General features: G+C 44.2%; 1 protein-coding gene across 2 annotated transcripts in view; it reads left to right on the top strand.

Annotated features, from left to right (window-relative positions):
- LOC138286585 (zinc finger protein 474-like) overlaps positions 1-20,051 on the top strand; it is a 154,421-nt gene that overhangs the window by 33,840 nt on the left and 100,530 nt on the right. For both annotated transcript variants that reach the window (XM_069226991.1, XM_069227000.1), the window contains exon 2: positions 10,690-12,014. In XM_069226991.1, the coding sequence (XP_069083092.1) occupies positions 10,911-12,014 (1,104 nt within the window). In that variant the 5' untranslated portion in view covers positions 10,690-10,910. The remainder of the gene's footprint in view (positions 1-10,689; positions 12,015-20,051) is intronic.

Below are 20,051 nucleotides of genomic sequence, written 5' to 3'. Positions count from 1 at the left end.
TTTGTGTTCAGAGGTGGGTCTCATTAGTAAGACTTGATCCTCAGGTTGAAATACCCGTAATTTACTTCCCCTGTCATAGTGGGACTTTTGGGTTTGTTGTGCCTGTTCCATGTTTTCATGTACTTCAGTCCATAATCTGTGTAGGTGTGTTCTTAACTTTTGGGCATATTCTAGCAAAGGAGTCCCCCCTTCCTCCGCCTCTGCCTCCCAGGTTTCCACAGCCATGTCTAACAGGGACCTAGGTTGGCGTCCAAACACCAACTCAAATGGGCTATGACCGGTGGATGCTTGTTCATGGGTTCGTATTGCGTATAATACTAACGGCAACTTTTGATCCCAGTCTTTCCCGGTTTCATGAATAATCTTCCTGAGTAGCGTTTTAATAGTTCGGTTATACCGTTCGACCAGTCCATCCGTTTGAGGATGGTAAGCGGAGGTTCTTATCTGAGCAATACCTAACGTTTTGCAGACCTGTTTCATTAAGGTGGACATAAAAGGGGTACCCTGGTCTGTAAGAATCTCGTGGGGAAACCCAAGACGAGCGAAAACATTAATCATAGCCTGTGCAACTGTTTTGGTAGTCATGCTGGTGAGGGGAATGGCCTCGGGGTATCTGGTGGCGTAGTCCACAATAACTAGAATATAGGTGTGTCCCTTTGATGAAGGAATCAAGGGTCCGATTAAGTCCATTCCTATTCTTTTAAAAGGGACATCGATAATCGGAAGGGGCATAAGAGGTGCCTTCTTAGGCCTTCCAGGTTCGGTTAACTGACATCGTGGACATTGTGTGCAATATCTTCGTATGTGTGCGTATATTCCCGGCCAATAAAACCGCCTGAGCAAATACTCTTCGGTTTTTTCTCTCCCGAAGTGTCCCCCCCCTGGTTGATTATGAGCTAAGGTGAGAACATGTTCTCTATAGGCTGTAGGTACTAGAAGTTGGTGTTTACGTACTCCCGACCTGGTGGTAGTCACCCGATATAACAGGTTTTTCTGTATAAAAAAATAGGGACCCACCTCCTCACTCTCTTCTGTTACCGCCGACCTCCAAGCATGGGTAAGGGAGGGGTCCTCTCTTTGTTGTTGGCAAAAGCTACTAGGAGCCTCATGTAGTTCTGCCACTATCTCTTCGATGGGCTTGGCACCTGATACCTTCCGGTATTGCTCTCTCTCTTGTCGTTTTTCTCTTCTGGATAACTTTCTGCGGTCTACTGAACATTCAATGTTGCTATCTGAAAAAGGGGCCTCTATCCACCAGTCCTGGGATACCTTGTTATCTCTGACGTGGTCTAACAACTCTTGGAAGTGTATATAGTCCGTTCCAATGATACACTCCTCGATTAATTGTTGCATTATTCCCACCTGCAGGAAATCTCGATAAGGACCCCACCCGATCTGGAGTACCTTTAGGGGATATTGGGCCTTATCCCCGTGTATACAGCAGATAGACACCCATTGTTTCACTTCTGTGTCATCGTCGACCAGTTCTTTTCTAATTACCGATTGGCTACAGCCTGAATCCACAAGGGTATACACATTCTTCTCATTAACTGTTATCATTGTCTTAAACTTCAGTGCCCCTCTTCCTGTACACAGTACCCTACGTCTTGTCATTCCTATTTCCATTGGTTCCCCAGTTTCTTGTTTCTGGGGACACATACGTGCAATGTGTCCCCATTCACCACAATTATAACATTGGGGTCCCGTTGTAGGTGGTGCTTCAGGAAATCTACGAGTGGCTAGCTGATCGTGTGGGTTTTTCGCAAAGGTCTTTGGATTCGATAGGACCGGTTTAAGGGTGGACCGAGTTGGGAGGTTCCTGATATCTGTAGAACGATGAAAAGCGCAAGCTAAATCGATAGCTGTCTCAGTATCTACTTTTGGGTGTTGCCTGATCCAGTGTTTTGTGGACGGTGGTAGTCCTTCAAGATATTGTTCTAATATAATAGTCGTGATAACCTCCTCTCGGCTACTCCCAATATGGCCTAGCCACTTCAGTGCTAAGTCTTTGACCCGAAAATAAAAGGTCCGGGGATCTTCGTTGGTGCCCCATTTAACTTTACGAAATCTAACCCGGTAGTACTCGGTATCGTGTCCTACCCTTTCGAGAATGCTGGTTTTTATATCCCTATAAGGTGTGAGACCTCCTGGATTCGCGGCTTGGTATGCTGATTGTAGGAGACCGGTCAACAAGGGGGCGACATACTGTCCCCATTTATCTTCCGGCCACAGGGCAGAGGATGCCACTCTTTCAAAGTTTGTAAAGAAGGATTCTGGGTCCTCTCCCTCTTGATACTTCTGTAGCACCGAACTGGGAACATTTGGGTGCACTTTGCTAGCGGCAATAGTCTCCGTGAGCTTTTTCATCGCCGTTTCATGTACTAGCTGATTATTCGCAAGTATGGTTGCCTGACTCTTTAAAGCAGATTGTAGGGCTTCTCGATCCTCTTTGGCTTCTCGCTGTTGGGCTTCCCATACCAGTTGTAAGTGTCTTTGCCCTTCTGCTAATTGCTTGACCATGGTCTCTAATGACGGATTTTTACTCATTGTGTATACTGTTTGGACTGTTAAGGCAGGGTAGGTAATTCTATCCCACTTCTGACACCACTGTAGCAGTCCCCACAGTATAGATACTCGGGAGAGGTATGTTTGGTTTTACGGTAAGTGTTTTTATTGGTTATTGAAAAAGGTACTATGGATATTTCAGTTAGATGGTTTAAGTTCTGTTTCTCCTTTGGGTGATGCGTTTCTCCCCTCTAATGGTATGTCCCTCTTCTTCTTCTCCTTTGGCACTGTGTGTGGTCGTCCTCGTAGGATCCCACCATCAACCATAAAGGGAAAAGGAACAAATATCTTCTGTAAGTGGGATGACCACATGCATTCACGTCCTTTCTTAGTCTAACTACTGGGGAATGGGATACTGGGGGGGGGGGTGATTCTGTGTCCGTGAGGATTGGAAGGTAAGTGCTTATTATCTTGTTCACTCGTGCGCAGTGGAGTTTTGTGGTTTCCACGTGCTCTTCAGGTGTCCCTTAGTTCCCTCCCTGTCCTCCCCTCACCCTTCCTCCCTCCCTTCCCCAGCTCTCTTCTATTAAAGTGCCCCTCCTTTTGCCCACAAGGACCGTACCTTCCAGAGCCACGACCCTCCGGGGTCGTGGCTGGCTCTGGGGAGTTCCTCGCGTCGGTCTCCGGTATGGTTGCCGATCGGTCCAGGCTTCCCGTCTTCGAGACCGGATCTGCTCCTCCGAGGTCCGCTGTCTTCGTCCTGGGTTTCTTGGGGCTTTTCTCCTCTCTGATAGTTTTCTCCGTCTCTCTGCTTCTCCTCGCCGCCGCCGCCACCTCGCATTCCTTCCTTCCCCTTCTCTCGGGAATTCCGCCCCTTTTGGCCTCCTTCCTCTCCTCCTGGCCAATCCGAACTGTCTTCGTCATAGGAGGTTGCCCCGGCAACCTCCCGATGCGTGCCTCGCTGTGAACGCGTTCCCAAGGCGACGTGGGAACGCGGAAGTGATGTTCCGGCCTCCTCCGGCATGGGGGAGGCTTCTCGATCCGACACGGAGATCGGGGCCACCCGGTCACAGTCTTCTAAATAAATATCCTCCAAAACCATTCGTTATGCCTCAATGAGATTTGTCCTTGGTCCTGACTTTCCTTATGGGGTCCCCTTTTGAGCCTATGCATTCTTGCCCTTTAAGGTATTTAGGTATTAAGACAGTCTTCCTGGTGGCTATAACATCTGCAAGGAGAGTGAGTGAGTTGCAGGCCTTATCGGTAAAATCCCCTTATACAACTTTTTATGGGGATAAGGTGGTGTTGAGGACCAAGGCTGCTTTCCTCCCGAAGGTTGTTTCACCCTTCCATTTGGCCCAGACGATTACTTTGTTCACGTTCTATCCTCCACCTCATCAAATCATCCATCAAAGGAGGAAGAGAGACTGCATCGCTTGGACCCAAAGAGGGCGTTAAGCTTCTACATTGATAGAACAAAGGACTTCAGGCTGGAGGATCAGCTGTTCATCGGATACGTGGGCAAGAGGAGAGGAAAGGCAGTCCACAAGAGAACACTCTCCAGGTGGGTTGTTCTTTGCATTAAAATCTGTTACTCTTTAGCAAAGAAGGATCCTCCTGATGGTATTAGAGCTCATTCCACCAGAGCTAAGTCGGCCACTTCGGCCTTGGCTAGGGGTGTTCCTGTGGTTGACATCTGCAAGGCCGCAACTTAGTCGTCCCTTCACACTTTTGCGAAGCACTGCTGCTTGGACTCTGAGGTCAGAAGGGACGGCCATTTTGCACGGTCAGTGCTGCAGGATTTCTTGGTTTGACCATTTAGGCGCCCACCGCCGGGCGTGGTACTGCTTTGGGACTCTATTCATTAGGTGAGGAATCCACAGGTAGTTGTATCCATCAGAAGAACGAGTTACTTACCTTCGGTAACGACTTTTCTGGTGGATACATTAGCTACCTGTGGATTCCTCACGGTCCCACCCGCCTCCCCGTTGCCTTTTTGGTCTTACGAAGTAATCCTTGAGTGTGCTCCATTTGGTCTTTAAGGCTGCTATAGATTTTGTATATATGGATACTTGTATATATATATATATATATATATATATATATATATATATATATATATATATATATATATATTTGTGGGTATACATAATTAGTGTATATTTGTTTTGATTTAAAAAAAAAAAAAAAAGAAAGAGGAGTTTTATTAAATCTACAGCGATTTTATTGCAATGCTTTGTGATTTACAATGTTATGAGATGTTGCCTTAATCTTTCATTACGTCAGGTTATTGTTCTCATGCACGTAAAAAATGTTGGTACTGACGTCGGCACGTCGGCGAGGACCTCTTATTGCCTGTATGACGTCAGACGGCGTCGCGTGGGCCAGTGTGACGTCCTCGTCGACGTGCAGAAGCTAGGAAGAAGATTTCCGTCGAATGCTGGCGCCATGGGAGTATTCATTAGGTGAGGAATCCACAGGTAGCTAATGTATCCACCAGAAAAGTCGTTACCGAAGGTAAGTAACTCGTTCTTTTGATGGATACAACTACCTGTGGATTCCTCACCTAATGAATAGAGTCCCAAAGCAGTACCACGCCCGGCGGTGGGTGCCTAATGGTCAAACCAAGAAATCCTGCAGCACTGACCGTGCAAAATGGCCGTTCTTTTGGGCCATTTCTCGCACACCTTATGGGATACAGTTGAGCAACTGCTGCCACAGGTCCCGGAGGAGGCCAGGGCCGTCCTCTCCCAGGCAATGAAAAACAGGAGAGATGCAGCAAAGTTCACCATTAAGTGCCGCCTGGATATGACTGACTCACTAGGGAGAGCAGTTTCATCTACAGTGGCCTTACGGCACCATGCCTGGCTGAGACTTTCTGACTTTCCAGGGGATGTTCAGGCAAGCCTTATGGACATGCCCTTCAACAGGACTCGCTTGTTTGGCGAGAAGGCAGACTCAGCGCTGGAGTGCTTTAAAAAATCTATGCTTTGGCCAAGTCTTTCGGCATCTTGGCAACCCTTTGTCCACTGTCTGCATTTTGTCCCTTTCATGACCATGGAGGGGTGTACAGCCAGGCCTATGCCAGCCACCGTCCTGCGCAAGCTCCCCAAACTGGGAGTGGTGTCTTCAGAACTAGCCAGAAGTTGTCTGACACTCAGCCCCCAGAAGCTGCTGCCTCCAAGCCCTCCTAGTTTGATTCTGCAAGACCATGCTTACCCAGTTAGAACGAAAATTCAACATTATCTTCTCCACAAGCAGTCCATTACATCGGATGCTTGGGTTCTGCAGATCATTCGGCTATACCCTGACTTTTCAATCCTTTCCCCCCCAAAAGCGCCAACATACGAGTGTCTCGAAGAGTATTTTATTTGTCTCTGCTCTGAGAGGAAATTACAGCTCTCTTGGCCAAGGGAGCTATAAAAAGGGTCCCAATATCAGAAGTAGGCAGTGGTTTTTAGTCCAGCTACTTTCTGATACACAAAAAGAACAAAGGGCTTCACCCTATTCTAGACCTAGGGAATGTCAATCTCTTCCTCAAGAAGAAGTTCAAGATGCTCACATTTGCTCAGGTCTTGTCTGCTCTAGACCAAGAAGACTGGTTTGGTAGCGTTGGACTTACAGGATGCATATTTTCACATTCCCATCCTACCTGCCCACAGGCGTTACCTGTAGTACAAGGTGGGCCACGAGCACTTTCAGCTCACCCTGCACCCATTTTGCCTTACCAGCACCCCTAGGGTATTCACTAAGGTGATGGCGGTGTCCGCAGATCATCTGCGCAGGTTAGGGGTTTCAGTCTTCCCCTACCTCGACGACTGGTGTTGAAAGTGGCCTCACCCCAGACTGTCTCTCACCTCCAGATTACGGCAGAACTCCTGCATTCACTGGGATTCACTAAGAATGTGCTAAAGTCACACCAAGCTCTCTCTCAAATGCTCTCTTTCATCAGAGCTGTTCTGGACGCAGTGCAGTTTCTGGCTTATCCTTCCAGGCAGCAAGTCGAGGATATTCAGGTTATGATTCTGAAGTTTTGGCCTCTATTCTGGGTTTCAGTGAGGATGACTCTGAGGCTGCTGGGCCTCATGGCTGCCTGCATCCTGCTGGTGAATCATGCCAGATGGCATATGAGAGCTCTGCAGAGGGACCCGAAGTTCCAGTGAGCGCAGCGTCAGGGGGATCTCTCCGACATGGTCCAGATCTCAGAGGGAACTGCAAAAGACCTGCAGTGGTGAGTCATGAACTGTGACTGGATCAGAGGCAGACTCCTCTTCCTTCCCCAGCCAGATTTCACAGTAGTGACAGATACGTCACTCCTGGGATGGGGCAACCATCTAGGAGAGGTGGAGATCAGAGGGCTCTGGTCTCTGGTGGAATCTGGACTCCACATCAGCTTGCTGGAGCTCCATGTGATCTGACTAGCATTGAAAGCATTTCTTCCCTCTATAAAGGGAAAAATAGTGCAGGTGTTCATGGACAACACCACCGCCATGTGGCATTGCAAAAAACAGGGCGAGTTGGGGGTCATGGGCCCTTTGTGAAGAGGCTCTGCGTCTCTGAACTTAACTGGAGCAGCAGGGCATAACCCTAGTGGTTCAACTCCTGGTAGATTCTCTGAACGCCAGGGCAGACAAATTAGGCCTTCGATGGCTAGCAGATCACAAGTGCCATCTCCATTAGGAAGGTGGTGCAAGGACACTTTCAGCAATGAGGAGAGCCTTGGTTAGATCTGTTCACCTACAAAGAGAATGCACAGTGTCAGCAGTATGGCACATTGGAGTTCCTAAGGGGGCATTCGCTCTGCAACACTTTTCATTGTGAGTGGAGATCAGGCTTTCTGGATGCCTTTCCGCCCATACCACACCTGCCCAGAGTTCTCAAGAAGATCAAGACCGACCAAGCCCAAGTAATCCTTGTGGCTCCGGACTGGGCACAGAGAGTCTGGTATCGCAAGCTTCCGAAAATGAACATCCACCCTCTAATCAGACTTCCCCTTCGGGAGGATGTTCTGTCACTGCAGCAGGGGAGGGTTCTCTACCTCAACCTGTCAAATCTGTGCCTTCAGGCGTGGAGATTAAGCGGTGACAATTGACAACTTTCGACTTTCCCCCGAAGACCGTAATGTTATTTAAGCAGCTAGGCGTTCCTCCACAAAAATGGTAGACGCCTGCCTTTGGCAAAGACTTCTAATTTTTTTTTACTGAGAAGTCTTTAGATCCTCTTTCTGCTTCTCTCTCTCTGATGTTCTTCTCATTCTGTCCCTTGCCCAGCAGGGCTCTGCAGTGGGCACTCTTAAGGGCTATCTGTCAGCTTTATCCACTTTACTGCGGCTGCCTGACCAACCCTATTTGTTTAAGTCCCTTATTGTAAATAGTTTTCTATAAGGACTTGTACATATGTTTCCCCCTTCACCCTTCATTATGCCTCAGTGAGAACTGAAGTTGGTTCTTACATTTCTGATGTGTGCTCCATTAGAGCCACGTCATAACTGTCCCCTCATGCTGCTCACCATCAAAACAGCCTTTCTTGTGGCCATAATATCTGCCCGGAGGGGTAATTAGGTGCAGACCTTGTCATCCAAGATTCCCTATTTCACAGTGTTTCCTGTTAAAGTGGTGCTTCGTACCCGTGCATTTTTTCTCACAAATGTAGTGACCCCATTTCATTTGGGGCAGACTGTCACCCTGGGCACCTTCTTTGCTCACCCCATTCCTCTAAGGAAGAGGGGCAACTCTACCGGCTGGAGCCGAAAAGAGGGTTGTCATTCTACCTTGAGCACACAAAAGAGTTCTGGGTGGACGACCAACTCTTTGTGAGATATATGGGAACAAAGAAAGGTCTAACAGAACAAAAATGGACCCTTTCGCACTGGGTCATTCTCTGTATAAAAACCTGCTATGCACTGGCCAAGAAGCAGCCTCCCGAGGGCTTGAGGGCCCATTCCATAGGGGCTAAAGCTGTGACTACAGCTTTAGCACAGTGTTCCAGTCCTGTTTATTTGTCAGGCAGCAATGTGGGCATCACTGCACACGTTTGCGAAACACTACTGCCTAGACAGTCAGGTCCACAGAGACAAGCATTTTGCCCATTCGGTCTTGCTGGACTTCCTAGTGTAGAAAACTGGTCTGCAGCGCACCGCCAAGACAATATGGCTTGGGTATCTATTAAACAGTAAGGAATCTGCAGCTACAAGCCTCTATCTACTTACCTTCAGTAACGCATTATCTGATAGAGACTATGGCCCTCGTTATGACCTCAGCTGTCTTCAGAGAAGACCGACGAGGTCCCGCCAGACCAAAGCCAGCCAGTGTAGGCGGTCTTCTGCCAACCATATTATGACTGCTGGTGACCCCCGCCATATTTTGGGTGGAGAGCCGCCAGCAGCCAAAGTGTCAGGCAGTGCCAGGGAAGGAATTCCCTGGCACTGATAGTGCCTACCACCATGGTTTTCGTGGCAGGACAAAAACCACGAAAACCATGGCGGTATACAGGGTCATTATCCCGCAGGCGGACTAGTGATGACCGCCGGGCTGGAGACCGTTGGCCCCAGCCTGGCGGCCGTCACCGCCATGGCAGACGGTGTGGTGCATTGGCGGTTTGGCATGTGCCAAACCACCAATGTCATAATAATTTGGCGGTAATTACCGCCAGCCTATTGGCGGTGCTACGGCCAAATTAACAACGTTCGCCAGGGTTGAAATGAGGGCCTATATGTAGCTGCAGATTCCTTACACCCACCCATGCCTTCCCGCTCTGCGAAATCATTTGCTTGGGTCAGAGTGATCCTTTTGAGGGCCCTAGATTGGACACACAATTGTCAGTTAATTTCATGGCTCTGCGCTCCTGGTGTGGAAAGTCATCAAAAAAGTAACTGGATTCCTCGCACCTTGGTGGCGCCTTTATAGGCGATCATAACATCAGATCTGGTGCCAACAACTACGACTATGCCACATGGAACCGAGCTGATCCACCCGACAGCATGTGCAGGGGTATGACTCAAGCAAATGTTTCTTGATCCAGTCTGAAGCCTGGTGAAATTCAAAGGTAAGGAATTTGCAGCTAGATATAGAGTCTGCCAGATAATGTGTCACTGAAGGTAAGTACTTGTTCATCAAGTCCTGGATGCACCATAACTGGCTCAAAATAAAAATTTGAAAAAAAGCAACTTGTCTACTGCAAGGACCCTTTATTTTGATCACCCGTTTTTTTCCTGATTCTTATGGACCTTTCCCAATATCCAAAACGTCTGTGAAAAGCCTTGGCTTGAGTTTGAACACCAAGCTGACCATGGCTAACCAGTTCTCTACATAGTCGTTCCTGCGTTTCTGGATGTGTAAGCGTTGTCCCATTCTGGCCTTGCTTAACCTAGAATACATTCAAAACCAAATGACTGTGACTAGATCAGCAAACAAGCTTGCATACCCGAATTATGCGGCCCAAAATAGCTTTATTTTAGGTATCTCCCGCCTAAAACTGCATCTGTTTCAGTATAAAACAATGAGGAAGATACTTCCCCCTAATGGTTTTTTCAAAGTCTACATTTTGAAATGTAAGCATATAGGGATGAGTAACTGCTGTGTCTCAATTTAGCCATCTCACTGGCTCCTTGTTAAAACAGAATTTCCTTTGAAATACTCTGCTGTGTGCACAAATGTCTGTACGGGCATGCTTCCGAAGCCCTGAAAATAAAATCTCCGAATACATCCCAACATTTTTCTTGAGTACTTCCTCTGCTTTTTATCTCAAGCAAGCCCCATTGAAAAAAATCCACTTTCTCTGGTAATTTTCCTCATCTGCAGAACTCCTTGCAATAGAGATAAAAACATCATCTTGTCCCATCCTCTTTCTAGGAAGAAAATAAACACTTTTTTTTAAATAATTTGGTTCTCTTCACATTCAAGAGATGGTTATTCACAAGTGCCAAGAGGTGTGCATCGTGCATTTTAAATATTATATAACATAAAATAATATAGCATAAATGGAACACTTAAGTTATTGCTCAAGTGGTGCATACAGGTATTTAGGGGGAAAGAAATTACCCTGAATAGTTACGTTATATATTTTTGAATGTTTTTGTTGCCCAAAGATGTTCCTTCTGCTGAGCAGTGCTTCTTGGCTGACTGAGTCACATTTAGGGAGACGATATTATTTTTTAATAATTTCTCTTTGTTCATCATCTTCCAGATCAAAATGGCATATCCGGATTGAATACCTCCTTCAGAACATTCTGAATTTTATGGTCTCGGCCTTGAAAAAATTGACTGGACTCTAATCCCCTCACATTTCTAAACATGAGGAGAGACAAACAACTTTTAATGAAACAATGTTTCATAACGTAGGGACCGAATAGAGATCATTAGGAGTTCCATGTACAGCTAATGGGATCCGGTTGGATCAATTTATAAATGGACACATTTGAAAAGAAAGGTAGATTAGTCAAACATAGTCCCACAACAGCCTCAGCTGATGTGGGCTTTCTCTTAACATCCAAACCAACAACCTCGTCTACAACATCAAATCTCCACAACACCAAGGCAGAAATTGTCCTTTCAGAATTGTCAGTTAAAAGCAGGTGCAGAGAAAAAAGACCAGGAACAGCAATCTTATCAAAACGGTCAAGTACAAACACAATGTCACAAAGTAAGACAAATCGGCCAGTCATTCCACCAAAGCGACCTGGATTCAGAGTGTGCTACATTTGTGGTAGAGAATTTGGATCCCAGTCCATTGCCATTCATGAACCCAAATGCCTGGAAAAATGGCATGCAGAGAATGAAAGTCTACCGAAGCATCTAAGAAGAAAGCCACCAAAGAAACCAGAGCCATCCCCCGATGGCTCACACAGTGTTAGTGCTGAAAATGAAGCTGCTTGGGAAAGTTCCAAAGCTCAACTGTTGTCCTGCGAGAACTGTGGTCGCACATTTCTTCCAGAACGTCTCCTTGTGCACCAGAGAAGTTGCAAACCAAAGGATGGGAGCAACTCAGTGACTCTAAAATCGGGTTACAATTCTGTCTCAGAAGCCATGCCATCGAGGAGAACTATCACCTCACAAGATATTTCCAGTGAACAGAGTCTACACAGTATTCAGAAAGTTCCATTAAAACCTAAAACTCTTGTTTGCTACATTTGTGGAAGGGAATTTGGTACTAAGTCTCTTCCTATCCACGAGCCAAAGTGCCTTGAAAAATGGAAAGTAGAAAATAAAGACCTACCAAAAGAATTCCGTCGGCCTGTTCCTCAGAAGCCTCAACTGGCTCAGTCTGGAGACATCAACACAGAGGAGCACAATGAAGCAGCTTGGCAGAGCTTCAAGGGTCAGCTGGTTCCTTGCCCAAACTGTGGTAGATCCTTTGCACCGGACCGCCTGCTTGCTCATCAAAAGAGTTGCAAAGTTAAAAATATGGGAGCAAACATCAAGACAATATCCCTCGACAAAGGATTTAGTAAGAGTATACAATCTGGCATGAGTTTACCAAAGAATGGCGCTGCAGCACACCAGTCTGATAAGGTACTCTTTCATTTTCCCAAATCATTTTTGCCTTTTTGTAGCACTCATTATTTTGGTTTATTTATTTCAGTTTTTTGTACAAGGGCAACAGACTCTGATTTAGCCACATTGTAGCACGGTGAAAACAAAAAATAAGGCACCAATGGTATTCATATATTGATCGCAATGTGATACAATTTCAGATTGACATAGTTTGGTAGGCTTCTGAGCAGTGATATATGTTCAATGGACTGTTCAGATATTTGATGCGCTTGCTGTTAACAAAGGTCATAAGTAAAGGAGTTCCTGTACGAGGCTGATTTGATAAAGTGTGGGAGCAGAGCTATTCTGCTATACACGAGTAGTCTGACCATCTGCCATCTTTCTTTTGGAAGTTCCAGGGAGACTTGTGCCTCAATTGTATGCTTATTTACTTGTAGACTCGCTGCACTATATCTTGATTAGTTGACTCTGAATGATTAACTCCAGTTCAATGCTGTGCCTTCTATCCTAATCCAGTCCTTTAGCCATTTTTGATAGGATGCCATATTCTACAATAATATAAGCTGTGGTTAGGTACAGGAGAATCCGAGGTGCTCGACGGTCTTTATGAACGGTGGTAAGAAGATCTTTTCTAATCTGGCTATTGCAGCTTTCATCCTTTGCAAAGGTTTACCGGTGATGTTTCACTTTCTGGTGGTGTTTTGGGACTTCCTCTTGCAGCACTTTCCTAGAATTGCAGAGGTTTGAGAAAAGTCTTCAGTGGGAGAGTACTACTGGATCATCCATATGTTCCTTCAAGAGTATAGTGACAGCCACTCGATTCAAACATTTTTGTGCTATTCCTTTGTTTAAGGATGCAGTGGGTTGCACTGTCTCATTCGTTTCCCTTCCTGATGTCCCTGGAAAGAGGGCATAGGAATATTTACCAAGAGATCACAGCTTCAGAAAGTCACATTTCAACCAGAGAGTACATGTAATCAATTTGTATGCTCCGCAGGATTAGTGTGTCCACTTAGAAGCAAACTCTTTTCTGTGAAAATGTTAAGTAGTTAGATGCACTGATTACAAGGTATTTGGACAATTCTAGTTTGTTGGAAGCACTTTGATACAGCACACTGAGAGAAGAAAGATGATTGTGTGCCTCTGTCCAAATGCACATTTAATTTTAGAAGAGATTGATGAGGAGGCAGACAATAAGCATACATGCATGAAAACTCTTCTGAACAGCCACTCCAAGGTTTACTTTATTTACTCTTAATATTTAAATAGTTTACACTAGAAAGGAGTTGTACTGCAATGGTTCAGCATTTCAATGTATGGGATACTTACTTTAGAACTAGAATCTTCTGGCTAATACATTTCTTATTTACAGGTAAATGATTTAGGGCCTCATTTAGAGTTAAACACCAATGGAGAATGGTCAAAAATCATTTAATTTCCTGGCCCACTACCTCTTGACTTCCACATCTCATATGGAGGTAGGAACACTGCTTAGGCCATCATATAAGTGTGACACATTTTACTGAAGGGATACCCTGGGTCTGGAATTTCTGATTACCGCCAGTATACCTGCAATAAATTAAAAGTTTTCTAAGAACAATGGGAAGTAACATGGTCTGCTCCCCACAATAGCTGCTGCAGGAGCCTGGTGGGGATGATCTGTGCTCCAAAACGTAGTCCCTGTCCCTGAAAGATGTAACAGGGCCCAGTGACACTCAGTATTGTGAGCAAAGGAATTCCAACCATAATTATTGCTCTGTGTGAAACACTCATGACAGCCTGAGTTTCTAATGGTGGCACTTCAGTGGTACCACCATATGAAACGTCCTGCTGTTGACCCTGTCACTAGACAAACACTGGCTTAACAGCATTATGAGGGCTTCCTTCCCTGACCATAACTGCAATGCAAGGTGTTACAGTCCCAAGCAGGAAAAGCAGCATAATCCCCCATGCTCTGGGATAAAACTCCAAGATTATCAAAGGCATTGATTTTTTTCTTTTTTTCAAGGCCTTTCTGCTTTCACGATGTTTTCAAAAGACTCAGTTGCTCTTACAGTGAAGACTTCTTTACTGCCTAAGGTGATGTCAGAGTTTCACTTTATCCCAGGTATTTTCGGGCAATCTCCTCCACATCTTTCTAAGAAGACATATAGTTTGCATTGGTTAGATCCTTGGCAAGTCCTGAACCATTATAGTCATAGATCTTTGTAATTTAGGCTAGTAGATAATATTTCTGTGGCATTTGAGGGACCATTAAGGATAAGATGGATACAAAGCAATGTTGCTCCCATTGGATAGCTTTGTGTATTAAACACTATAGTCTCCTCCTGAAGAGCTTTATTCCCATTCAGCTTTAATCAGGGGTGTTGTTGACCTTCAGCAGTAATCTGGGCTGCTACATTTTTTCTGAATCGCTATTTTTCACATGATCGCCCTAGATCTTTTTCCCAATTTGGAGGGGCCATTTTGAAAAGATTTCTGGTGTGGATTTCATTCATATTCTTCACCATTCAATGGAAGAGCTGCTGTGATACAGGTTTTAAAAATTAATCTGCTAGATCCAATATTTGTAAAACTAACACTTTGCCTACCTTCAGTATTGTTTTTCTAGTCTTTCACTGCTCCTGCCGATTCCATACACCTCCCCACTTGAGGATGAATGGAGTTTCAAACCTTTAAATATTTGTCTGTCATTCGTTTTTTTTTCTGTCATTCTTCTCCTTAACCTCAGAGGGATAGAAAATATGGCCTCACTGGTGTAGTGACTTCCGATATCTATTTGTGATGTTGCTTCCGGCACATATCAAATAATACATTATTTTAAATATATTCATTTAATGTATACATAATAATGGTTAAAAAACTATTTTGTGAAAAAAATCCCTAACATTTCTATTCTTATTGAATATTTAGTAAAGGTGGTTAACATGTATATATTTAACAAACAGAAACACGTGTAACATATTTTACAAAAGTTACATTGTTTATTTCATTTACAAAAATAATTATTTATAATTTATTGCCACTTAAGAGATCTATAATTTTAAATGTCAAACTACTTTAATGTGGTTAATATTACTTCCTATGGGGTGTTATTTTAATTCGTTTTGCCTGTAATTTCTCTTGGAGTATGTTGCTATACCGTTGATTCACCATGTGTGGTACATGATGTACTCCAAGGCATTTGAGCCCTGTGTTAAATTTAGAAGTGTGAAATGCAATTGTCTTACTGTTTTGTGGGCATCAATTTCTTATGGTCTTTTGGAATCGTGTACAACTTGATCACTCTCAAACATATTTTCGCTTTATGTATGAAATTATGTTCAGAGTGATTGATAATAGCTGCATGTCCCTCCCAAATCCCTCCTTAAATTTCCATCCTCTTTCCAATTAGTAGTAATTATTCTCCATTTTCCCCCACTCTCTTTGGTCCCACCTACATTTGCTACTAAAACGTTTACCGAAGTCTGCAAATATCTCTATCACTGTCCCAGAGATCTCTGCACCAAAAAGGGAGGAGAGGTGGAGGCTATGTCTACGGTCTTAGTTTTATGAATTATTGACAAGATTCTGTTATTTAGCCACTAGGTGGCACTCATGTAGGCCCTATGGAATCCAGTCATTAGACTTGACCATGCAGGTACATTCTCCAATACACAGCACACCTTGCGCCACATTGCAATCCAAGCCAGGTTACTCTTTTACCATCCTGGTGCCTTGTGGGACATGTAGTCTTGTTGCCAAGCCTTGCTTGCCCCTATCATGTCCTGGTGGTGGGACTACGTTCTGCATTATAATTCCTGACTCCTACATATAATTCATTTAGACTTGCGTTCTTCACTTGTCACATGCTCTACTCCATTCCGCACTGTTTCTGGTTTCCATGTACTGCTTGCAGTCTCTGCTGGTTTCCTTGGTCTTCCCTCCTACAATTTCCTGTGCAGCTTTTCCTTCATTGTAGGTTCCTTGATTCCTTTACCTGGTTGCTGACTCACCCCTAGCTCACTATCTGCATCAGTGCTCCTCTGGCACTTTGGTCCTACCCATGCCTCCAGTTAGTTCTGCCCTGGATGGTAAGTGTGCAGCGGCTCACAACCTTTCTGCTGAAGCCGTACTTGTTCCAGTGCTGTCTTGCTGCTTTGATTCCAGTCTTGTTAAATGCTTTGTTGTACCTTGGTTTCTCTTTGTTTCTGACTCCTTACTCCCTGCTTTGTTGCTTGGCTTCCTTTTTGCGTATTCTTTGTTGCTGCCTCCCTGTCCCTCTTTTTACCACTGATTTTAGTACTGTCTGCACACTCCGTGTCCTGCTCTAGACCTTAAAATGCAGATTCTTAGTCTTGGATTTTTGTTCCTTACCCTGTGTCCGTGTACTGTCCCTATTTGCTCGTAACTTCTCCTTCCCGGCTTTCTGCATTTATATTTCTGCAGACTGAGTTCTGTTGAATTCCTGTTCTTGAATCTGGTCCTGCATTTTTCTTGAGCCCAGTTCCTGGGCAGTAATTGCAGTCTTTGTCCTGGTGGAATGAGTTTGCAAACTCTCTGGGGGGTTACTTTATGGCCAATGCATTGCAGATCGTAATCCAGAGTACAATCCATCGGAAGATGGTTTGTTTGTGCATGGCCTTACTTTTCTTGGTTCCGACATACTCCACAAAAAGTTAATTGTCCAACCTGAACAGTTTTGTGCAGTCAGGGTAGAATGACAATGCTCTTTTTGGGTCCAGCTGGTGGAGTACCTCCTCTTCGTCACTGTGAAGAGCTGGAGCGTAAAAGGTACATAAAGTGAAGGACTGACCTATGTGGAGTGGGGTGTTTTCAGTTTCTTGCTCTGTTCACTTTTGTGTTCTCTTGTGGTTGTGTTGAAGGTTCATCCATATAGTGATACAGTAAAAAGCATGCCTTTCCAAGTTTGTAACCCCAGAAAACAGGCTCAAGCACTAAATCCCCCAAGCAATAACTCCTCTAAGTACTATCATCTGTCTCTGTGTAGGGGCATGTTTTCAACTGAGTAGGTCAACCCCATGTGCTGGGAACGTTGTCACTAGGACCTTGTCTAATATAAGTGATCTCAAAGATCTGTTGCCCGACTGTACTGTTCACTTGTTTTTATATAAAACAGTAGGGGTTATCTGTAGAGACTTCTAGCAGCAGATTCCTTACCTTTGAATTATCCTCAGGTGTCAGACTGTAACTGGGAATTTTTCATGAGCAGTACCACTGCTTGGCAACCATTGTTTGGCTTCCCCTGGCTGCGTCTGCATTGCCTGCAGCAGAAGTGACATGTACGGTGCCTGTATAGACACCATCCCAGCATGCTGCTGTCAGTTTCTTTTCACAACTTTTCACGCCAGGAGTGAGGTGCCATGAAGAGCACTGACCAGTGGTCTGTGGAACTAGGGCCCTGAAAAGCGATAGCCCTGTAACTAGAAATCTATTCAGAGAGGTGGAGGGGTGGGTTGGTAAAGAATCTGTGGATAGATAGAGTCTCGAACAGATAAGGCATTACCAAAGGTAAGTAACTTGTTTTACCCACAGATTCCTTAACTTACTATAAATACCCAATCAGTACCTCCCCAGCGGAGGGTCTGCAAAAGAGTCTGCAAACCCTATTTACACCAGAAAGTCTTGCAGGACTGAACAAGCAAAGTGCCTTTCACGACAGACCTGGCTGCCCAGATATTAGTGCTTGGTGAACGTGTGCAGAGAGGCCCATGTTGCGGCCTAGCAGATGTCTAGGACTGGTACTCCACATGCTAACACAGTAATTGCAGTCTTTGCCCTGGTGAAATGAGTTTGTAAACCCTCTGGGGGGTGCTTCATGGCCAGTGCGTAGCAGATCTTAATCCAGAGTACAATCCATCAGGAGATGGTTCATTTATGCACGGCCTTCCTTTTCTTGGCTCTGAAATACCCACAAAAAAGTTGATCATCCAACCAGAACAGTTTTGTGCAGTGAGGACTGAATGGCAATGCTCTTTTTGGGTCCAGATGGTGGAGTCTCTCCTCTTCCTTAAAGGGAAGAGGCGGAGCGTCAAGGGTAAGGAAAGTGAAGGGCTGACCTATGTGGAATGGGGTGATTACTTCTGGAAAGAAGGATGATTGAATCAGAAGGAGCAGTTTGTCTGGGATGTACGGAGGCTGAGATGACAGTGCTTGTGGTTCACTGACCCTCCGGGCCGATGTAATGCCATCAGAAAGACTGTCTTGATGGTGTGGAGCCAAAGAGGGCAGGCATGAAGCGGCTCAAAGAGAGTACACATTAGAAAGGTAAGAACCAAGTTCAGGTCCCACTGAGGCATAATGAAGGAGTTGTAGGAAACATGTGTTGCAGACCTTTGAGAAACCTGTTTACAATGGGGGACTTGAAATGGAAGGGTTGATCTGGGGGCTGCAGAAAGGAGGAGATAGCAGATAAATCACCCTAAAACATGCCCAACTGGGTCAGGGTAGAGGGTAAGCAGAAGGACTTGGGAAAGGGATGCAGATAAGGAGTCTGAACCTGTTATTCTGTACACCATGACACATATTGTTTCCAACTGTTTGAGTATACTGTCCTGGTGGAGGGATGCCAAGCTGCCAAGATAACATTACAGACTTTGGCCAGAAGGTCAAAAGTTGATAGAGTCTATACTAGATAAGGAGTTATGAACTGAATAACTTTTTCTTCATGTCTATCAATCTCCCAGCTTGTATGATGTCAAATGAAGCTATCATGTACCTAGGGAGTAGATTTTGCAGTTTCAAGTTAGTTATACAGTCATGTCTGAGTTACAGTTTAAAGATGATTCTTTCTTAAAAACACCCTCTATAGCCTCTGTCAATACAGCTGAACTTAATATTCTCAAGAGACAGATCATGGGCATACATGCTAACTATGTCGTACAGCACAATAACAATGTTTGCATGGGATAGCTTCCCTCTCACAATAATAGTTGTTACTTTGAATCTGAGATTCTGTTCATGAACATCAGTTCCTGGTATTACAGTTGCAACATTGTTTTTTTTTAAAGTCTGTATTAGGGGATATACAGTTTGAAGTAGTTGAGTCATTGCAGGGCCACTGGTTTGTACCCACTGTTTTAGTTTTATCACAAATCCCCCTTCCTATGAATGTATATGGTTCAAAAGGTGCTTAATTCAAAATGATACATTTGTTTGTATATGCTAGGCTCATATAAGAATCAGCACATACACATAGCCTGTGAGGTCTGGATAATAGTTCTGATCATATCAAAAAGTAAGAGAAATTATGCAGCTCCTGGATTCCTACAAGCTTGCTTAAAATATATTTTTAATATTTAGTGAATGTCAGGGGAATACCTACATACAATTGAAAAATGGTTGTAAGATGAATTCTATAATTGAAATGATCCGTCTAAGTTTAGAATCCTTCAAATTCTTATGGTCTTTTGGAATCATGAACAACTTGTTCACTCCCAAACACATTTTTGCTTTAAATATGAAATAATGTTCAGAGTGCTTGTTAATAGTTGCAATGATAATTATTATTTTTTTCGAGAGATTTTTTTTTTTTCCTTGTTGGATTTAGCTCCCCAACAATGGTCACAAAGCCTAATTTCTTAGTCACACATTCATTAATCTCTTTGGTTTCAATAGTCTCTTTATGACTGTAATAGGGTTTATTGTTTACTGGCCACGAAAGCTCTGCACATATTCTTTTTTTCTTGTTTTAACCAACTTTTTTGAGATTTTTAAAACAGTGTCGTATGGCTATCAATGCAATAAAGGATCAATTGTAGAAGCATTTGCACAGTGAGAGTACATCTGTGTATATATACATATATATATATATATATATATATATATATATATATATATATATATATATATATATAACACAAAGGTTTCAAACCTTTACACAGTTCTATAGTAAACCTGATCTTGTGGTGTATGGTCTAAAGTTAAGCAGTGATGGTGCTAGAGAGGTAGTTTGTTTGATCACAAGGCTTCTCCTTTGGTCTGCCAGTGTCCAAGTCAGTTATTTGGTGGGTGAGGTCTGTCGATAGGGAAACAGTGATGTGTGGTGTAGGATCC

The sequence above is a fragment of the Pleurodeles waltl genome, chromosome 1_1, assembly GCF_031143425.1.
Source record: "Pleurodeles waltl isolate 20211129_DDA chromosome 1_1, aPleWal1.hap1.20221129, whole genome shotgun sequence".
NCBI classification, from domain to species: domain Eukaryota; kingdom Metazoa; phylum Chordata; class Amphibia; order Caudata; family Salamandridae; genus Pleurodeles; species Pleurodeles waltl.
This window is presented reverse-complemented; position numbering and strand designations above follow the sequence as displayed.